Source organism: Protopterus annectens, chromosome 16.part0 (assembly GCF_019279795.1).
Source record: "Protopterus annectens isolate FY-2018-M chromosome 16.part0, PAN1.0, whole genome shotgun sequence".
Classification (NCBI taxonomy): Eukaryota; Metazoa; Chordata; order Ceratodontiformes; family Protopteridae; genus Protopterus; species Protopterus annectens.
In genome coordinates this window covers 291,472,790-291,494,394 of record NC_056750.1, presented here as the reverse complement: position 1 = coordinate 291,494,394, position 21,605 = coordinate 291,472,790, and the positions used below count along the sequence as shown (strand labels likewise).

The 21,605-nt window shown below is 38.8% G+C and overlaps 1 protein-coding gene across 3 annotated transcripts in view; it reads left to right on the top strand.

The window, feature by feature from the left end:
- AGGF1 (angiogenic factor with G-patch and FHA domains 1) overlaps positions 1-21,605 on the top strand; it is a 1,405,627-nt gene that overhangs the window by 639,955 nt on the left and 744,067 nt on the right. For all 3 annotated transcript variants that reach the window (XM_044058021.1, XM_044058022.1, XM_044058023.1), the window contains one exon: positions 20,445-20,641. In XM_044058021.1, coding sequence (XP_043913956.1) covers positions 20,445-20,641 — 197 coding nt within the window. The remainder of the gene's footprint in view (positions 1-20,444; positions 20,642-21,605) is intronic.

Below are 21,605 nucleotides of genomic sequence, written 5' to 3'. Positions count from 1 at the left end.
ACAAACAAAGGAATCTTTCCCTTTACTTTCATCAGTTGTCTCATCAGTCCGGGCTGACTGCAAGGACAGTCCTTCAAGCCTTAGGGTTCATGGCATCTTGTATTCTGGTGCTTCCCAATGCCAAACTGCATATGAGGAAGCTACAATGGTATCTCAGAAATGTATGGACACAGCACTGCCAGGATTTGGACACTGTCATTCCAATAATACCTTGCATTCAAAAGGAATTTTTGTGGTGGGCTCAGGAATGTCACCTAAACAAGGGACTCTCTGTGACCCGGCCAGAGGCGAGTCAGATTCTAACGACAGATGCCCCAGACAAAGCTTGGGGAGCTCATCTGAATGGAAAGTGGATACAAGACAAGTGGCCTGCCAGACTACAACATCTACATATCAACTTGAAAGAGATGTTAGCAGTCCAGTTTGCATTAATAGCTTTCAAGGATTTACTTCTTCCAGGGCAGGTGTTGATTCTAACAGACAACACAACTGTCATGTGGTACATCAACAAGCAAGGCGGAACACATTCCTATCCTCTATGCAGGCAAGCGATGATTTTGTGGGAGACTGCTCTCACTTTACAGCTAAATCTTCAGGCAAGGTTTCTGCCGGGAGCACAGAACTCCTTAGCAGATGTGTTAAGCAGACAAATTATGGATCCCCACGAGTGGAAATTGGATCCTCATGTATTTCAGAAATTGACAGTGTCATGGGGAACTCCAGACATAGATCTGTTCGCTTCCCCACTAAACCACCAGCTGCCAAAGTTTTGCACAAAAAGGTTTCATCCAACAGCTTGGAGGGTGGATGCTCTTTCTTTCAATCGGAGCAATCTTCATGTGTATGCCTCTCCTCCCAAAAGTATTACTAAAGGCCAGACAAGACAAGCCAAGGATGATTTTAATAGCTCCAGATTGGCCTCGACAGCATTGGTACCCATTACTGAGGAGCCTGGTACGGAAGCCTCCATGGCCTTTGCCTACGATTCCACACCTGTTGTCTCAGGAGGACAGTCATCTGCTCAATGTCAAGCTTCACTCTCTGCACCTGACAGCCTGGCATATTCTGTTTTGAACCATAGTGGGCCTCCACTTCCACAACAAGTTTTGAATGTTATTTTGGAAGCTAGAAGGCCTAGTACAAGGAAAGTGTACGCAGAAAAATGGAAGAGATTTTTATTTTGGAGTGCAGCAAAGGATTTTGATGTTTCTGAGCCTAATTTAAGCGTGGCTCTTCAATATCTTACTGAGTTACTGGACAAGGGTTTGTCCTTCTCTTCTGTTAAGGTTCATGCTGCAGCTATTTTGGCTCACTATGATTGTGACCCACCATTATTTTCTCATCCTTTGTTCAAGCAATTTCTTAGAGGGGCAGAGGGGCAAAGAATATAAGACCCCCACGAAAAGCTCCTACTCCTGCTTGGGATCTCAATTTTGTGTTGGAGAAACTCACTCTACAACCTTTTGAGCCTGCAGCTACTGCTGAATTAAAGTTTTTATCATGGAAGACTGCTTTTTTGTTGGCTATTACCTCTGCAAGAAGGGTTTCTGAGTTGCAGGCCCTTATGGCAGTTGAGCCTTTTTTGATTTTCCATAAGGATAGGGTATCTTTACGGACTAATCCTTCCTTTATGCCTAAAGTGGTTTCTAGTGTGGCTTTAAACCAAACTATTCATTTGCCTACCTTTTATGCAAATCCCCAAAATAACGGGGAAAAGATTTTGCACACTTTAGATGTACACAGGCAGTTGCGTTATTATTTGGACAGAACTAAAGGGTTCAGGCAGTCTCAGCAGTTATTTGTTTCTTTTGCTTTGAGTTCTCAGGGCAAGCCTGTGTCAAAACAAACTATTTCTAAGTGGATTGGGTTTTGCATTGCTTTCTGTTATTCCCATCATGGCAAGGAAGTTCCAGCTGGGATTAGGCCTCATTCCACCAGGGCTACTGCCACTTCAACAGCTTTTTAAGAGGGGTGGCAACTAAGGATATTTTGGAGGCAGCTACATGGAGTTCAGTGCATACTTTTCCAGGCATTATCACCTACCACTTTACTCTAAATCCAGGGCTGGTTTTGCCACTGCTGTTTTGCAGGGCATTTTGGCAGCTCCTGCTTCCTTATAATTTGGCCATCCTCCCTTTCCTCTGCTTTGGGATTCTACCCAAGAGTAAGGACTGCAGCAATGTGAGATGAAGAACATAGTACAGTTTTGTACCTACCATAAATGTAGATGTTCGAAGATCCACATTGCTGCAGTCCAGTTTACTCTCCCTCCTTCCCCTCTGTTGTTAGAGGCGGTTGTGTGGGTTGGGTGGTCAATTGGGTGTATTTTGTTTCTTGTATATATTGTACATATGTTTGGTGCTAGGAAAGTTGGTGGTTGGTTTGCTGTCTTTTGGTTTTTGACCTTTATTTTTAGGGTCTTCTGACATCTGGGGCAAGAAAAGACTGAGGATATGACGTCGGTCATGCGCATTTGTACCCTGACGTCCTGATGTCAGTCAAATGCGCCTTGACCGACGTCAGCCTTATACTTTGATATTCGGGCCGACCGAGGACAGCGGACTACCCAAGAGTAAGGACTGCAGCAATGTGGATCTTCGAACATCTACATTTATGGTAGGTACAAAACTGTACTTTCTTTTAACTAGAACCTACTGAAAAGACTTTACTAATATTCCTTCTGAAAATATGTCTGAGTCTGTCTTAGAAACGTCAGACTGTCATGTTGTTTTAAACAAAGAGTTTTAAATAAAGAGTTTTAACTTCAAGCTATGGAGGTGTGTACCAATGGACTAACTTGATTGGTTAACATTCATCATTCACTGTAGGTTGTTTCATTGGATGATACCAACTTTTAAACACTGAACCTAGCTTACCTACTTGGATCTGTAGAAGGCTTGAAAAAGCTGAAAACGCTTGTCCATTGTTTACATCAGAAGGGTTCTTTTATGTTTTTTTTTTCTTTGTTTTTATGACATCCACATGTTTTAAAGCTGTGGAATTACAACACCACTTGACTTTTACAACAGCAAAACTCTACATTTCATATATTGTGGATTCAGTATGGTAAAAGTCTGTTATTGAAGCTGTTGTTTTGAAGCTGTCTTTTTGCCATTTTGGTTGTTTAGCAAGTTTTGAATACTCAGATGAAATACTAATACTTGTGGTGCAACGGTTTTCCAATATTTACATTGTTTTTTTGTTCTGCTGAGCGTTCTTTAGTGGAATTCACTTCTTTTTCTGGATTTGACTTTTGTTAGATGTGTATTTTGCACACAGTTTGTAACAGCAGTTTGTATTAATTGTCGCTACTTTTTTACTTTTTTATTGCCTTTTCCACGCAATGTCTCTAGATTTAATTGACATGGAAAGAAAGAAGTTAGCGACGGGCTTTATGTCTGGTGCGATTAATCCACTGATTCAGTTGAATCTTGCAACAACTGAGTTTTCAGTTGTGGAAACTGAAAAGGTTCACCTAAACTTTGAGTCTATTTTTAAAACAGTTGAAAATGCGGCCTTTAAGCTAAAGAGATTACAATGGCAACGCTTCCATATGGAAGCTTGCCTACATCATCAGGTTATTCCTACAGGTCTCAGGGTTAGATGTATGCCCAGTTATGGAAACGCCTACCCTGAGCTTTTGGCCAAATGGCAAACAATTAATATACAGGCAAGTTTCAGTTATATGAAACTGTGGTAGACTTCTTCAAGCCTCAAGAAGAAGAAATGAGCACCTTGATAGAGGAGAAACAAAAAAACTTGAATGTATGAATTTGTCTGATAATAACTTCATGAAATTAGTGAATTTACAGGATAAGCTAACAGCATATGAAGTTAAGCTAAAAGGCATTAAAAGTCAGAAATTAATGAGAGACTTTAATGATATACAGAAAAGCCATTTGTTTGAATGGCCTAAAGTCAGAAACTTCAATGAGCATCCACGGAAAGAAGATAGAAATCCAGAGCAGAGAGGTACAACTCTGCACACCAATAATAATAACCATAAATCTCGAGATCTTTTGGTTAGTGCACAAGTCCATCACATGGACAAACAAGAGCCTATAGTCAGAAAAGTCCCGAATGGGATAGTATTGTCACCAATGAAAATGCTTATGTTATCGAACAAGAACATGACTCAGATGCAATTATTAATGTCAATAATACCAGTCCTTCTAATAGTACTGGTATCAATGGTCATCCACTAGGAACAATACCTAAGAGAGGAGCACAACATGTTGCCATCACAGAGCCAGCTCCCTTTTTTAATGATGAGCAAAGTCTCTCGAACAGGGAGATCTGTAAGCAGAGAAAGAAAGAAAAGGAAAGTAACACAATAAATTCTTTAGTGGTTAATATTTTGAACATTCAGCTCATTCACTCTCAGATAGATCTATTAGAGAAAGGTCTTAGCTTTATTCCTGCAACCAAATCTACACATGATGAATTTGCACTGGACCTTAGAATGTTTGGAAGGAATCTTACTTTGAAGTATATTTTTGGGGATGGAAATGATAAATGTCCCATTAAAAGTAATGTTATGCTCAAGAAACCAAGCACATATGTTCCCCTCAACCACCCAGCCGTTGATTCTTTTATTCATACCTGTGAAGAGGAGTTAATGAGAACAAGAATGTCTCAAAAAGGTAAACAGTTTTTCAATCTAACCAAAGAAGAAAATCAGGCACTTAAAGAAAGGAATGACATTGTGGTTAAACTTGCTGACAAAGGAGGAGCCATAGTGGTAATGGATGCAATGATGTATGTCCAGTGAATGAAAGAATTAAGTGATCTCAAGACCTTTTCCTTGATTAGTAAGAATGAACTAAATATGAAATGGAAGATCCAGCAGGTTTTTTATGACATGCTATTGCAAAGATATATTAATGAGTATTTGCATGATCTTTTCATCACTGAGTACCCCACTGTACCAACTATCAGTGGATTACCAAAAATTCATAAAGATCTTAAAGCCCACCTTTAAGACCAATTGTAGCTGGTAGAGGATGGATGACTGAATCTATTTCTATGTTTATTGAACAAGAAATAAAAAAGATGCTACCTAGGGCCTTCACTGTGATTAAAGATACAGCTGAGTTTCTACATCTGTATATAGCTCTAGAACATCATGATGATCTTGAGAGTCTGCTATTGGTAACCCTAGACGTGAATAGTTTATTCACTTCCATACCAAGTAATTATGGCATTGAAGCAGTAAGAGAATTTCTAACTGAAGAGAAGGTAGAATCACGTTTGATATGTGATCTTTTGGAAATCGTGTTGGAGTACAGTGTGTTTACCTATGACAACAGCTACTATTGGCAGAGATGGGGGGTTGCCATGGGCACACCCTGTGACAATAGTTATGCAAACTTGGTTTTAGCCAACTGGGAGAGAGCTTGGTCCAAGGATGCTAATAACATTTGGAATGACCAGATAATTCTGTACAATCGGTTTGTGGATGACACCTTCATTGTATGGAAGGGCAAAGAAGAAGATTTAAGAAGCTTTGTTAACTTCCTGTCACAGTCCACTACTTTCCTGAAATTTGATGTAAAAACATCTAGAGAGATGATTGACTTTCTGGATGTGAGATTATCTCTTGATCCGAGGAAGGGAATAGACACTTACATCTATAGGAAAGCTATGTGGCGAAACCACATGCTCCATTTTTCCACTATGCATCCCAGGCATATTTTCTCTAACATTGTTGAAAATTAAATTGCAAGGATTTCAAAGCTATGTACAGAAGAGGGAACCTTTCTCCAGGAAGAAGAGAGGCTTATTAATAATTTCAGCCAACGAGGCTATGGAAAGAGAAGTTTAGAACTAAACAAGACCAGAATTAATGACATACGTAAAGGAAAAGGCAAACCTTTTTATTCCTCTAAGGTCAGAGAAGGTGAAAATACACCATCCCTAGCTATACCTAAAAGAACATCTAACTTAAGGGTCAGTTTGACTTGCACTATGGACCAGGATAACGTATGCCAGGTGACCAGAAAGTTCTGGCCGATTCTAACTTTGGATAAAATGTTGAGAAATTGTTGGAGATAACCCAAGTTTCCTTTTCAAAAATAATAAGAATCTCAAAAGGATCTTATGCTCAAATGATGGGATATGTAACAACTACATACATAACAATTCATCAGGAACAAAGAAATGTGGCTTCTGCAAGGTCTGCAATGTAATCAATTGTAGCAACACATTTAAGCATCCGGTTACTAAACAGACATTTGTTTTTCATGGATTAGCTAATTGCCTAACCAGCAATATTGTTTACATAGCTACCTGCACTTCCTGCACAGCATTTTATGTTGGAAAAACTAATGTGAAGCTAAAGGAAAGAATTATCAAACATCAATCTGATATACGTAACAGAAAGGAAACAAATTCTCTTCATTTACGTGAGCATGAGGGACAGAGCTTTGTTTTCATGGTCATTTCAAAGATACATTTTACTTCCAGAGAAGGAGACCTGACCAATCTGACTGAGAGAGAGAGGAAGCCAAATGGATAATGCAGCTGAGGGCAGATAACCCCCCTGGCCTTAATGGCTGTGTTCCTTTAAAACCTTCTCTTAAAAATAGACGAGCAATGAGCTATGCTCACTTATGACCTGTTTTCATTGCCAGAAACCTTAGGTATACTGACGTAGGCTCTGATTTCCCAAAAAAATTGTTGAAATGAAATAAAAAGAAGTGCCCTAAATGACCATCTTTATTTTTATTTTTATTTTTCACCTTTTTCTCTCAAATCTTGGCTTTTGTGCAGAGCTTGTTCTTTTAACTAGAACCTACTGAAAAGACTTTACTAATATTCCTTCTGAAAATATGAAAATATGTCTGAGTCTGTCTTAGAAACATCAGACTGTCATGTTGTTTTAAACAGAGTTTTAAATAAAGAGTTTTAACTTCAAGCAATGGAGGTGTGTACCAATGGACTAACTTGATTGGTTAACATTCATCATTCACTGTAGGTTGTTTCATTGGATGATACCAACTTTTAAACACTGAATCTAGCTTACCTACTTGGATCTGAAGAAGGCTTGAAAAAGCTGAAAACGCTTGTCCATTGTTTACATCAGAAGGGTTCTTCACTTTTATGTTTTTTTTTTTTTGTTTTTATGACATCCACATGTTTTAAAGCTGTGGAATTACAACGCCACTTGACTTTTGCAACAGCAAAGCTCTATATTTCATATATTGTGGATTCAATATGGTAAAAGCCTGTTATTGAAGCTGTTGTTTTGAAGCTGTCTTTTCGCCATTTTGGTTGCTTAGCAAGTTTTGAATACTCAGAGTAAATACTAATACTTGTGGTGCAGCGCTCTTCCAATATTTACATTGTTTTTTGTTCTGCTGAGCGTTCTTTAGCAGAATTCACTTCTTTTTCTGGAATTAAAACCTTTCACTCCTTCCAGTCAGGCTGTCTCCCTGATAGCCTCAATGACCATTTCCCCACGTAACTTTATAGACAACATCTGCACCCTCTAAGAAACAACCTGCTGGTAAATACACAAGAAGAAACACTTTAATGTTCAGTCCTTTCTCACAATCCTACATAACTGCAACGGGAGCCACTTAAAACGTAGAGCCATAGACCGTTTTAATTCCACATTCTTCAACATTGTTAATAAATTAGCCCCCTTACGAACCATAATAGGGAAATCTAACTATGTACCATGGCTAACAAAAACACAAGACACCTTCTTAAATTGGACAAATCCTGGTCAAACTGGCACACCAACAAAACCCAAGATAACGTAGTCAAATACCAACAGCTTAGAGACAAAGCAAAAATGCAAAACAAAGCAAATTAGACCAAAAAAAAAATACTTTACTGACTCTCAAAAAAAAACCCACCACAAAAGTTTTGGTCTTCCATTAAAAACTCCTCAAGCCTGGCCAACAAACAACACCCACCCCATCTGTCTCCAACAACAATAATAGCATTCCCTCACAATTTAACACCTTCTTCAAAAACTTAATCCTCCCACTATCTAAAAACCGTAGTAATACCCTCCATCCATCCCACTGCCATACAACATAACCAAGGCCGTATACTCCTTCAAACCCATCCAGATCAACACCGTTAAGAAATTACTCGGTAAACTTAAAACAACCCTAGCTGCTGATAAACTACCTGCCAAATTCCTTAAACTAGCTGATGACGTCATTGCCTACCTTACATCCATCCTCATGAATTGCTCAGTAACTGAAAACTACATTCTGATATTCTGGAAAATAGCTCACATCATCCCACTGCATAAAAGAGGGAACTCTGCAGAGCTGTCCAACTACCGACCCATAGTCATGTCACCAGTCTCCAAAGTCCTGAAAAAATGTATACGCACCCAATTAATGGACTACGTTCTCTCGCATAATCTTCTTTCTAACACCCAACATGGCTTTTGTCCAAATGACAGTTCCACAGCAGCTCTCTTAAGCTTTACTAACACAATAAATCAATTCAGGAATGAAGGCAAACTTGTCTTTTCCATTTTCTTAGAGCTATCAAGACCCTTCCATCTCATGTCCCATCAAAAACTCCTCACAGAACTAGCCACATGCAAACCCAGTCACTCATGACCTGTCTGGTTTCACAGCTACCTAACGAGTCGTCAGCAGGCTGTTTTATGGCAGCAAGATCTGTCACCCTTCCTTCCTGTTACTGTGAGAGGACCACAGGGTTCAATTCTGGGACCTCTGCTCTTCAGTATTTTTACAAATAAACTCCACACTGCTACACATCTTGCCTTCATTGTTGAGTATGCTGACGATTGTACACTAATGTGCGCAGCTCCCACACTACAAGAACTCAAAGTAGCCGCATAGTCCTTTAATGCTGTAGAATCTTGGTTAACAGACTCTCAAGTAATACTTAACCTAAGTAAAATAAAAATTATGTTCTTTTCCCCTGGTAAACCCCTCAACTCTCCATCTTTGTTCCTAGTATATTCCTCCAGTAACACCACTTTAGCTACAGTATCAGAAGCAACATTACTAGGAGTCATCATAGACAACAAAATGAAATTTGACTTGTGCCTAGCTCAAATAATAAAAAAAGACATGCAAGAAGTTAGGCTCACTTTACAGAATGAAACAGTTTCTAACTGACAATACATGACAGGCTATTGATAGATCTCATCTGATTTTTACCCTTCTATATGCTTTTCAGTTTTTCGCAAACTTAAGTAAAACAGATCTAGTAATACCTGAAATCTGCTACAATACAATAGCTAAATTGTTACCAACTCCCCCATAGAACCCACCACTGCCTAGCCTTAAAGCAACTTAACTGGTTAGAATTACCCCACTATCTAACTTTCAATCAACTCAACATTGTACACAAACTGATACACCACCCAGAAATATCCCCAGCTCTCCAACAGCTGTTCCAACCTTACACTAACTCTTGTGTTCTTCGCTCCACAAATAAATCCCTACTACAAATCTTCAGGTCTAATAATAATGCTGGAGATGCTCTATATTCCAACTGTATCTCCAAAATATGGAGTAACATCCCGTAAACTATTATCTGTACAACTAATCTCACTCACTTCAAAATTCTCCTGAAGAATCACCTGTCTTTGCCCTTACTCTGGCCCTAGTTAAAACTGTGACCACCCCATTACACTCAAACTACAATACCCTCTTCTTATAACTTTTTATTGTATGATTAACACAGTGAACTCTAACATATAATAACAACTTACCTCACCTCCTCTTAAACATCAGTCTCTCCACTTTACACTGCCTTCCTAGATCTTTTAGACCTAAATCTCAGTTTTCATTAGTAGGATATGCAATGCCATTAGTAGCAATTGTAATATGCTTAACACTATGACTGTATGTATGGACTTCTTTCTCTAATATTTATTGTGATCTGGGTACCATATTATATACTGAAATATGAATGTGATCTGCACACGACACTATGTTGTGAGATAAGTGTTCCAAACTCTATGTAAACCAATAATGTAAATTACTTGATAAAACTTCTGTTGGAACTTCTCTTTGTAAATGTTAACATTGCTTGTCAAGAATTGTTTTGGAGCTTTTCTCCCCAGGCCTCCAATGAAAATGGACTAAAACTCAGTCGGACTTTCCCTGTAAGCAAATGTAAAATAAATGTAAAATAAATAGATAAGTAAATCTGGATGCTGAGATAGCCTGAGCAAGACACACTAATCTTTTTTTTTTACACTGGTTTCAGCTCAGAATATATATACTAGCTTACTTTTTTTTCCATAGTAACCAGAGATCCAACCAAAAAGGTTTTTCCACATTTAGACACCCCACAGAGGCAAAAGAGCAGTTTCTGATTTGCAATAATGAATGTTTCCCAGCTCTGGCCAGATATGTCTTTGAAGATCTCTCCTTGCGTTTTATGGTTTTTCACTTCCAGTTTTAGTTTTATGACTTCCTGCAATTACAGGCAAGTAAGCAATCCTTTCCTATGAAACTTCATTTTCTGGCACAGGTACAGCAGGATAAGGTTACCACTTTCTAACATATTTTTTTCTATATGTTACATAAAAGAACAGATGCTATATAATTCTCAAGCACTGTTAGGACATCATAGAACTGAAATTGGCAGAGTGCACTGTTCTGTCATATATTTTACAAAGCTTGCACATAGTTTACAAATATATTACTGCCTGAATTTAAATTAAAAGTAAAGTACAAGTGTCACATTAGAGTGAGGTATATTAATTAAATCAGTCAAGCCAGTCTAAATTCAGAGTATTGGATAAAGTATGTAAGTCAAGCAGATTTTTAGTAAACCATTAGGTATAAATAAGTACTTGCATTTAATAAACTAAAAAGAGAAATACACTTTAACAAGTTAATCTAGTGTTGTCTATTTTCTTCTGATTCAACATATGGGATGTTAAATCCAGTTGGATCTCTCTGAGGCACTGAATTAGAAGTATTACGATTCCAGGGCTCTGACTCCTTTTCCTGTCCGCAACTCCCTGTACTGCAATCCAATACCTCAGGTCTCATTTGCCTCCTGAAGTTTCCAGATGAACAGTTATTATATATGGATAGGTTTACAGTTATTCATTTAAATAGCTTAACATCTTACTTCTCTTCAACCGGGAGACTTGTCTCCCTCTAGCTTTAGCATTAGTCTTTCCGGTGTCTTAGTGTAGCTTGGATGTTTTCTTAGCTTAGCATTTCACCTTTTGATTACTGTTGTCTTTAATGTTTTTTCAATTATTGCTATTTATAGAGTGTAGAAAAATTATTATACTGTACTTTTGGTAATATATGCAGTGGAAATAAAAAGTGTACACACCCCAGTTAAAATGCCAGGTTTGTGTGATGTAAAAAAATGAGACCACAATAAATCATTTCAAAACTTTTCCCACCTTTAATGTGACCTATAATCTGTACAATTTAATTGAAAAACAAACAAATCTGGTAGGGGAAGAATATAAAAAATAAAAAACGTACAATAAGCTGGTTGCATAAGTGTGCATACCCTTAAACTAATACTTTGTTGAAGCACCTTTTGCTTTAATTACAGCTTTCAGTCTTCTTGGGTACACACCTACCATCAATTAAAGAGACTCTGATTAACCCTAAATAAAGTTCAGCTGTCCTAGTAGGATATTCCTGACATTTACTCAGTTGACTGCTACAGCAAAAGCCATGGTTCGCAGAGAGCTTACAAAGCATCAAAGGGATCTTCTTGTTGAAAGGTATCAGTCAGGAGAAGGGTACAAAAAAATTTCCACACCATTGGATATACCATGGAACACAGTGAAGATAGCCATCAAAAAGTGGAGAACATGTGGGACAACAGTGACATTGCAAAGAACTGGACATCCCTCCAAAATTGATGAAAAGACGAGACGAAAACTGGTCAGGGAGGCTGCCAAGAGACCTACAGCAACACTGAAGGAGCTGCAGGAATTTCTGTCAAGTGCTGGCTATGTACTATACGTGACAACAATCTCCTGTATTCTCCATATGTCTGGCCTATGGAGTAGGGTTGCAAGACGGAAGCCTTTTCTTACACAGAAAAGCATCCAGGCCTGGCTAAAATTTGCAAAACAATACATCAGGTCTCCCAAAAGCATGTGGGAAAATGTGTTATGGTCTGATGAGACCAAGGTTGAACTTTTTAGCTACAATTCCAAAAGGTACGTTTGGCACAAAAACAACACTTAGCATCACCAAAACAACGCCATCTCTATGGTGAAGCATGGTGGTGGCAGTATCATGCTTTGGGGTTGCTTTTCTTCAGCTGGAACTGGGGCTTTAGTCAAGGTGGAGGGAATTGTGAACACTTCCAAATACCAGTCACTTTTAGCTCAAAACCTTCAGGCATCTGCTATAAAGTTGAAGATGAAGAGGAATTTCACCTTTCAACACGACAATGACCCCAAGCATACATCCAAATCAACAAAAGAATGGCTTCATCAGAAGAAAATTAAAGTTTTGGAATGGTCCAGCCAGAGCCCAGACCTTAATTCAGTAGAAAATCTGTGGGGTGACCTGAAGAGGGCTGTGCACAAGAGATGCCCTTGCAATCTGACAGATTTGGAGCACTTTTGCAAGGAAGAGTAGGCAAATATTGCTAAGTCAAGATGTGCCATGCGGATAGACTCCTACCCAAGAAGACTGAATGCTGTAATTAAATCAAAAGGTGCTTCAACAAAGTATTAGTTTAAGGGTGTGCACACTTATTAAACCAGCTTATTGTACATTTTTTATTTTTTATATTTTTCCCCTAACAGATTTGTTTTTCAATTGAATTGTACAAGTTATAGGTCACATTAAAGGTGCAAAAAGTTAGGAAATGATTTATTGTCTAATATTTTTATATCACAAAAACCTGGCATTTTAACAGGGGTGTGTACACTTTTATATCCACTGTAGTTATATTTTACGTTAGTGCTTTCTATTCTCCACCAATTGTATTCATGACTGCTGAGTCACAAGTCTTTAAGAAAAGTTCAGAGTGTGGGCACAAATAGCCCCCTCAGGATCTTCACACTTTATATGTTTGTCTGGTCACTACCCATTTGGACATGCAATGCACTTCATGCACATCCTTAAGTGTCAGCGCTTTACAATTTCATTGAGACAAATTGGTGGTGAAGGGACTTCTCCCTCCACAGACAGAGGTTATGTCTTCTGGACCCTTCTCTTTTTCCTCCCCTGCTAAGAGGCTGTACAGGGCTTAATGCTCGGACAAGGCTTCAGATGAGGAGGACAAGGATAAAGAACAGAGTAAACAAAGACAAGTCTCCTCCTGTTCCTAAAAGGTCTTTGGATCTGTCATTTCCAGTTGGCTGCGCCTAAGTCAGCTAGGAGATTGGAACCAACAGCTACTCAGTCCTGACCATCCTCCCCTCAGCCCCTGTTTTTACTGGAACTGATGAGTACCAGACTGCGTTCTCTAATCATACAATAGAATACATATTCAAGACCTTCTTCAGTGGCTTTGTCTACCCAATCATCTTGAAGCTTGACAGGGTATGACGTTGACAGGATTATGAGGAAAGTTTTGAGGAAGCAAATTCAACTTGGGGTTTTGTTGGTACCATCCTCAGGAAATGTATCAAATTTTGGTCATCCTGCTTCTCCTTTTGCCTGTTGTGGTCCATCCTCTGTCACTGACAGTACTGGATCTGACCCATTCTGAAGTGCCTCCTTTGGAGCTGGCAGTCCCTTTGACTTCGGCAGCAGTTTTCCTATCCCTCTCGACTCTGATACCCTCATATCGGAAAGGGACTCTCGGAGCTGCAGTGTCTGTGCTGACCTCCAGGAGTTCAACACTGAGATTTTCAGAGCTGTCTCTTCCCTTAGGTGCCTCTGCACTAGACATCTCAGGTCTGAGGTCTTCCTTGGGGCCAGGGATGTCAGGAGTCAGAGGCTATCATGCTTCCTTGGCTCCAGAGAGATTCTCAGCTCTAATGTCAGCTTTGGCTTTCAAGGTCATTAAAAGGATTTTGTGCATACCCAAATAGAAGGCACTTTGTCTGAGTTTAGTTCACCCAAACCTCAACTGAATCCTGTGACTCCATTTGCCACTCATCATGCCATACAGGGACATTCAGCAGCAAAGGCTTCTCTAACCACTTGTTACATCAGCTCCCAGTCCAATTCTTAACCTTCTTTATCCCCAACAGAATCGGTTTACAAGAAATTGATGTGCAAGCGAAAGCAAATAGACTCCTATTTGGAGTCGATCACAGAAGACAAAAATTTAGATGAAGGTGAGGTTTCACCTAGAAATCCCTCAGAAGACATTACCTTTGGTGAAATTCTAGAACTTATGAAACGGGGTGGGGGTTGGTCCAGCAAAGATCCCTTTCTTGACAAGTATGTATTTCTAGAAACGTTTGGTTCTGGCTGAACTACATCTTGGGTGATACAGTACTACCGGTTGATCCATTGGTCGATCTTATGGGGCAATGGGCTTGGAAGGACACTGACTTGGTGGGGCCTATTCCAAAAATGCCAGATAGAATCTTACAAGCTCCCAAGGACAGAACGCATTGGGGTAAATGTCCTCCAGTTGATGCCATGGTTGTAGCAGCAGCCACATAAAAGAAATTGTCTGTGGAGAGTTCCTCTATCCATTTCACTAACAGGGAGTCTAGAACATTGGACATATCTGGGAAATGGACATATTCATCAGTGACCTTTGCACTTAACATGAGTAAGATAGTTCAGTGACTTATCAGGATTCAGAGGGACTTGACCAAAAGGATTTCCAAGTCGCTTTCTGCTGTTAGGCCAGTGGACATCCAAAAGACTGTGGAATCTCAGCTTTCAGATGTGCAGTCAACTTCAAACATAGCCATGTGTCTCATTTCTAGCACAGCTGATGGCTCAGCCAAAGCAGCAAGCACAGGTCTTACAGTTAGACAAAATGCCCAGGTGCATCTTTGTGATTTTGTGCAAGGCAATAAGACATCTTCATCAATTCTCCTTACGATGGTTCCACACTTTTTGGGCCTGAAGTTAAAGATACCTTAACCAGGAATGAACAAGATGGTAAGACTGTGTCTGCAGTAGACCTTCATTTTTCTGGGCCTCAAAGGTCCTACTCCAGGAACCAGAGAGTGGAAGAAAATATGTGGTTTCACAAGTCATAGAGCTGTTGCCTTGATCACCTTGGTGATACAGATCCATGTGACAGAGGTTGAGTTAATGCTAATGGACGTTGCCCTTTTTTGAGAGGCTCTATCAAGTGTCCCTGAGGGTGTGCCCGACTGCTGCATTTCAGAGGCAGTTGGTGGCTGCTTATCTCTGCACACCCAAGCCTGGCTGCAATTAACAAAAGACAAGTGGGTGCACTGTATTATTTCCAGAAAGTATTCCATTCCCTTTTCTTGTCCTCTAGTAAAGAAGAAAGTAATTCCCAACGTTAACGTAGTCAGTGGGCACTAGAGGTTTCCAAGCTGCTAGAAAAAAGAGTTATCCAACTGGTCTACAAAGACCAACTAGGATTCAGAGTTTACTCAAGGTTCTTTTTAGCTCCAAAGAAAACAGGAGCCCCAAAACCAATTTTGGACCTCAGTCATCTCAACCAGTTCATGAAAGAGACAAAATTCCAGATGGTCACAATTCATTTCATTTTGCCTCTTCTGAGGAAGGACGATTAGACATTCTCAGTAGATCTCCAGGATGCTTACTGTCTTGTGAAGATAGAGAAACAGACCAGGAGACTTCTCAGTTTCCAGCTGGGAGGCAATCACTTTAAGTTCAGAGGCCTGCTGTTCGGTCCCCAGGGTGTTCACCGGGATCAGCTGTGCACTTGCTCACACTCTGGATCCAAGTTTTCCCTTGTTTATACAATTGTCTCCTAACTGTTAAATCCAGGCATCTTCTGGTGTGTCATCTGGATCTTCTCCTCCAATGCTTGCAGGACCTAGGTATATCAGTGAATTTTCACAAGTGACAGTTACTTCCAGCACAATGGGCAGAGTTTTATCAGATGTCACCTCGATACCCTATTCAAATTGTCAAGACTTCTACAACACAGAGTTTCTTCTCTATATCAGACAGCCCTACAAGTGTTAACTCATCCTCATCCTCCAGCATGATTGATAGTATGACTGCTAGGTCTCATGACTTCTTCCATATTAACAGTTCCCATGGCTTGGTACCACATATGGATTCTCCATTGGGCACTTGCAGTTCACTGGTCCCAGAAGATTCATCCTTTGCATTACAGAATTCATCGTACAAGAATTTGCAGACAGCACATGATGTGACGGACTTCTTCAACTTCAATAACGCAAGGGCAACCCTTTTCTTCCAGAAACACCAACAGCAATTCTGACCACAGAAGACTCCCTTCTAGAGTGGGAGGGGGCATTTTGAAAAAAGTATGATGCAAGGAACCTGGACAAATTTAGAAACCAAGTCTTCTCATCAATGTCTTAGAGATTAGAACTGTCCTCCTTGTGTTGCAGGCTTTCCAAGATTCCCTCCCCAAGGGTGTAATGTCCATACAGTCCAACAATATGGCTATAGTATGGTATCTCAACAAACAAGAAAGAACCCATTCTTATCTCCTTTGTTGAGAGGCCTTGAGGGTTTGACAGTGGGTGATAGTTTCACACCATTTTCTGACAGCAGTGCAGATTCTGGGGTGTTCCGATGTTCTAGCAGACAAGTTGAGCAGAGCTTTTCTAACTCCTTATGAGTAGTCCCTCAATCCATCAGAGGCAGTGCTAATTTTCAGCTGTTGGGGGCCAACCTTGCTGCAGTCTATTGGCCTCCCTACCTGAATAACAAGTGCAGTAGTTACTTTATCCTGATCTCTCCACAGGGTCGGTTACCAAGGGATGCTGTAGTCCACAGTTTGTCCCCTGGGCTCCTGTACACCTTTCCTTCATTACCCCTTATGAACAAATTAATTCAGAAAGCCAGACAGTGCAAGGCCAGAGTAATCCTCATTGCCCCCAGCAAACATGGTTCCCCTTTCTGTGGCCTCTACTAGTACATCCACCATGGATAATGGATCATTATTCAGATCTTCTTTCTCACCTGCCTGAACTACTTCTACCGGATAATACTACCATGAAACTAACCACTTGCTTCCTCCTGCACTTGCTTCCTCCTGTTTTGACTGTAGCCAGATATGCCAGGCTTTCCATTTCTGTTGTTGATATAACAGCTTCCCCAAAATCTACTAAAAAGATCTACAACAGCAAATGGAAAAAGTTTTCTTTTTGGATTAGAGCCAAGGGTTTGGACCTTTTCTCTGCTCCCATTTCAGTGCTTTTGGAATTTCTAACTGAACACTTTTAGCAAGGATCTAGCTATTCTATCATAAAAGTTCAAATGGGAGCTATTAACAACTTTCATTCTGGACAAAATTATGCTTCTTGAACTTACTTAAAAATTCCAAAAGCCTTTGTTAGAGGAACCTTTCTGTTGCTTCAACCCCCATTAGAGATCCAGTATCTCCATGTGATAATACGATTATGCAGGCTCCAAGTTAGTCAGCCTTTGAACCTGTGGCTGTTGTAGATATTACATTTTTGAGTTGGACAATTTTCTTAGTTGCTACCACCTCTGCAAGATGAATTTCAGAATTACAAGCATTCTCATGTAACCTCCATTCTCTTGGTTTTCCATAAGGATCAGATCTTACTCCGAACTAAGCCAACCTTCATCCCAAAGGTGGCATCCACAGCTTTAAATCAATCCACAGAGTTGCTTGTGTTTTTCCCTAAGTTTGTGAACAAAGGGAGAATGCATTCTACATGATGTTCATCGCCAGCTTAGATTCTATCTACACCTGACTAAGAAAGAAAATCTGATCAACTTTTTATTGCCTACTCTAATGCTAGGCTTGGAAAAGCTGTTCTGAACGTTGCTCTGTCTAGACGATTTTCAAATTGCATTTCCTTTCTCTGTGCGTCATTGGGTTTACAGTTAGAGTCCACAGCTAAGACCCATTCACTGGCTACCTTAACAGCCTTTTCCAAGAGAATACCAAATGATGACATCTGTGCATCATTGACGTGATTCACTCTGCATACCTTTGAATCGCATTATAAACTGGATGTACAATCTAGATCTTGCTCTTCCTTTGGCTCCACCATTCCCAGGAATGTCTTTCCTTGATACCACCCTATAGGACAGCTTGGGAATCTGTCCCATATGTTGAACTGGACAAAAATAAACAACGTTAGATACAAAAGTTTTATGCTTAGCTTAACAATAGATCTATGTCTGATTTTTGTCTAATTTCCCATCCCTCCATCCACCTTCAGATTATTTGTATGGATAGCTTCAAGATAATCTGGTGACTTCCCCTCTGTACCATGTGACCAGTATTGTCTGCTTCCAATACTATCACATTATGTTAATCATCTCACCTGCTCCAGTTCCATTTTCTGTATTTAGAGACTACATTTTTCCATTAATATCTATGCATATTTTTCTGTAAAGCAAACTTGATCTGCGGTATTGGAGTGCAGTACAGGAAGTTATGGGTAGGGGAGAAGTCAGATGCTGAAACCATGAAAGTTTCTAATTGGGTGCCGATGTCATATCCAATTGGAGCCAATGTTCCATATATTGAACCGGCCGAAAATCAGACATGGATCTAGTATTATGGTAAATAGATAACTTTTGTTTTAAAAGGATTTTATTTTTATCAGATAAATCAATTTGCACATTGTTGGAAACACTGTAGGAAGAATTATCTGTGTTGCAGTGTGTACTATAGCATTAAGGTAGTATAGACTGTTTTGTAGTTTTTGTCTCCATTTGTTAAGATGCCGATTTTTTTCCACTCACATGTAATTTGCAGGTCATTATGTAACTTTATTTGTTTTATTTAATTTACAACTTTTTCAAAACTCCAGATATTAAAAAAAGGGATAATTAAAGTGAAATCTAAGCAAGTATGCTGTGTCATATTACGTATACTGTAACTACAGAAGCTAAAAGATGGGGTGACTGTCTTGATTTAATCTGCGTCATAAATGTTGGGTTGCTGTAGAGTTTAATGATGGCTTTCACATTTGCAGTTGTGCTATGAATGGTGACAGACCCTGGTGAGGTTTATGAAATAATGTAGTGACCTCTTAACATTTATATACACTGTTCTTTTGTTATTGTGTCATGAAACTTTGGCCACTACCAGATAAAAACACTGCAAAAAACAAAACGCTCCAAGAACCACCAGGAGCAATCCAAATTTCAGCATATTCAAGGTTAATAGTAGCTTTCGTCAAAGAGGACTTCATCAGAAAATACACACTGCAAACAAACAACTGCTTTTATACAAGTTAAAAGTCCATGAGCTAATCGTGTAAAATTTGTAATTAATCAATAAATAAAACAATTAGTTAAAATGTAACCCTTCATTAGATAGCCAAATTTTTTATCTCTTAAAAAATTATGTTTATGGTCTCATTTAACCCAGGGGTTTTGTCTTATGCAACTTAATCTGTCACTGTGTTTCTCTTTTTTTTTTTAACTTGATTTTTATAGTTGCCACCCTTTTGATCTTAGGTAACAAATTCCAAGACAGCAAAGAGAAATTTTTTGTAAATTCACATATGGAAGATTGCCTAAACAGGCCATTGTTACTGTCTCTAGTTTTTATTGCTTAAATATGCTCTTTAATCCTCTTAATCAAACGTCTTGTAGTTATTCCTACATAAAACCTGGGACATACAGAGCACTTAGCTATATAAACAATGCCCTTCGTACAAGAAGAATATCTACCTGAAACACTAGTGGTACGTGATATGTGTTGCAAATCTGTATAAGGCCCTTCATAAATGTACCAGCAAACACTGCACTCATTACATTTGTATGTACCTGTAGTTTTATTGGAAAGTATCCATGTACTATGGTAGTAAAGTAGTATAGTCTCTGTTTTGTAGTTTTTGTCTCCATTTGTTATAACGCCGATTTTTTTCCACTGACATGAAATTTGCAGGTCATTATGTAACTTTATTTGGTTTATTTAATGTACAACATTTTTAAAACACTTGATATTAAAAAAGGGATACTTAAGGTGAAATCTAAGTTTGAGTTAGTTCATATAAAAACAAGCAAGGATGCTGTGTCATATTACATATTCTGTAACTACAAAAACTAAAAGATGGCAAGACTTTCTTGATTTAATCTGCATCATAAATGTTGGGTTATTACAGAATTTAATGATGGCTACCACATTTGTAGTTGTGGTATGAATGGTGACTGACCCTTGTGAGGATTATTGAAAAATGTAGAGACCTTGTAAAAGTCATACACACTGTTCTTTTGTTATTGTGTCATGAAACTTTGCTCATTGCATGCCTTTACTTGGGCATAAATTGTCTGAAAAGTACATTGACAGAGACACAATGATAGAGTAATTTTGCAAACAAGTACAATTGAAAATGAATTTACAGATAATAGAAAAGATTAATCAAGAAGTAAAATCAAATGTTATCTTTACAGATTACTATTATTATCAAAACTACTATCAATCCATCTGTCAACAAAGTAATACCACTGACTCAACATCTGAAACAGTAAATCAAAGTGATGTTCCAAATTCTGATGCTGGGGGCCACCTACAAATGGATGCATATGCACAATCCAAAGACAGTTGTGCAGAAGAGGAGGAAAGCAGCAACCTAGTACAAACACAGGAGGTATTCAGATTTAATTGTTTCCAGTAGATTACATAAATATAGCAATTTTACAGTAGTACCAGAGTAGATTAAAGAACTCTAGCTTCATACAGTAGTAACATATAATATAACGTCAATGTACTGAAATGGGTTGTGAGACTTGATTATCACATATGAATGGAAAAAGTTCCATTTCTTGGTCCCTGAGTGACTGTTGATGGAAGACTTAGTTGAAATGTTGCAACATGTTTTCCAAAAAGAGCAGAGTTATCAGCAGTGGGATGCAGTGTCCTTCATAGCTAATGCTATGATCAGAGATTTTGCTGAGCCAGTGGTGTCCTTCTCCATACCATCATGGCTGTGTAGGTATGACTTGGTAGAAAAAAAAAACGGTAGCTGTACTTTGGAATCAGGTATCCAGGAAGCACTGCTGACTTCTTATGAACTCTGGGAATAACATAAGGCTTGAAGGAGAAATGACGTCTTGAGACACAGCATTAGGTTTTTCCAGTCCTTTGTCATTACTGTTTCAGGTTAAATGTGTTTGACTTTCATAGTGGATAAATATAAGGTAATGGAAATGATTACTCTGATCAGCATTTTTTCAGTGCAGTTTTAACATAATGAGTTTTTTTTTGTATTTGTTGAATGCATTTATTAAATACCACATAGAAATACAAAAATTCATAACTGTAAGTGACTTCATATATTTTAAAAGGAACACTAAATATTGCATTTGTACAGTAGAGAATCGGTTAATCGAAATGTCAGTTAAGCGAGCATAACCTTCCAAAGTTTTAGGGTAGGAAAAATCATAAAGTCTGAATATGTAAACATATGTATTTGCTTGTACATATTTTTTGAGCTTGGACCCTACTCGTGTGAAAAATATTCTTTATTGTCCACTGGAATCACTGAGTGGTTGAAAAGTGTATTTCCTGCATGCAGAAAAAAAAAAGATTTTAGAAGTTTTTTATCCAGTTCA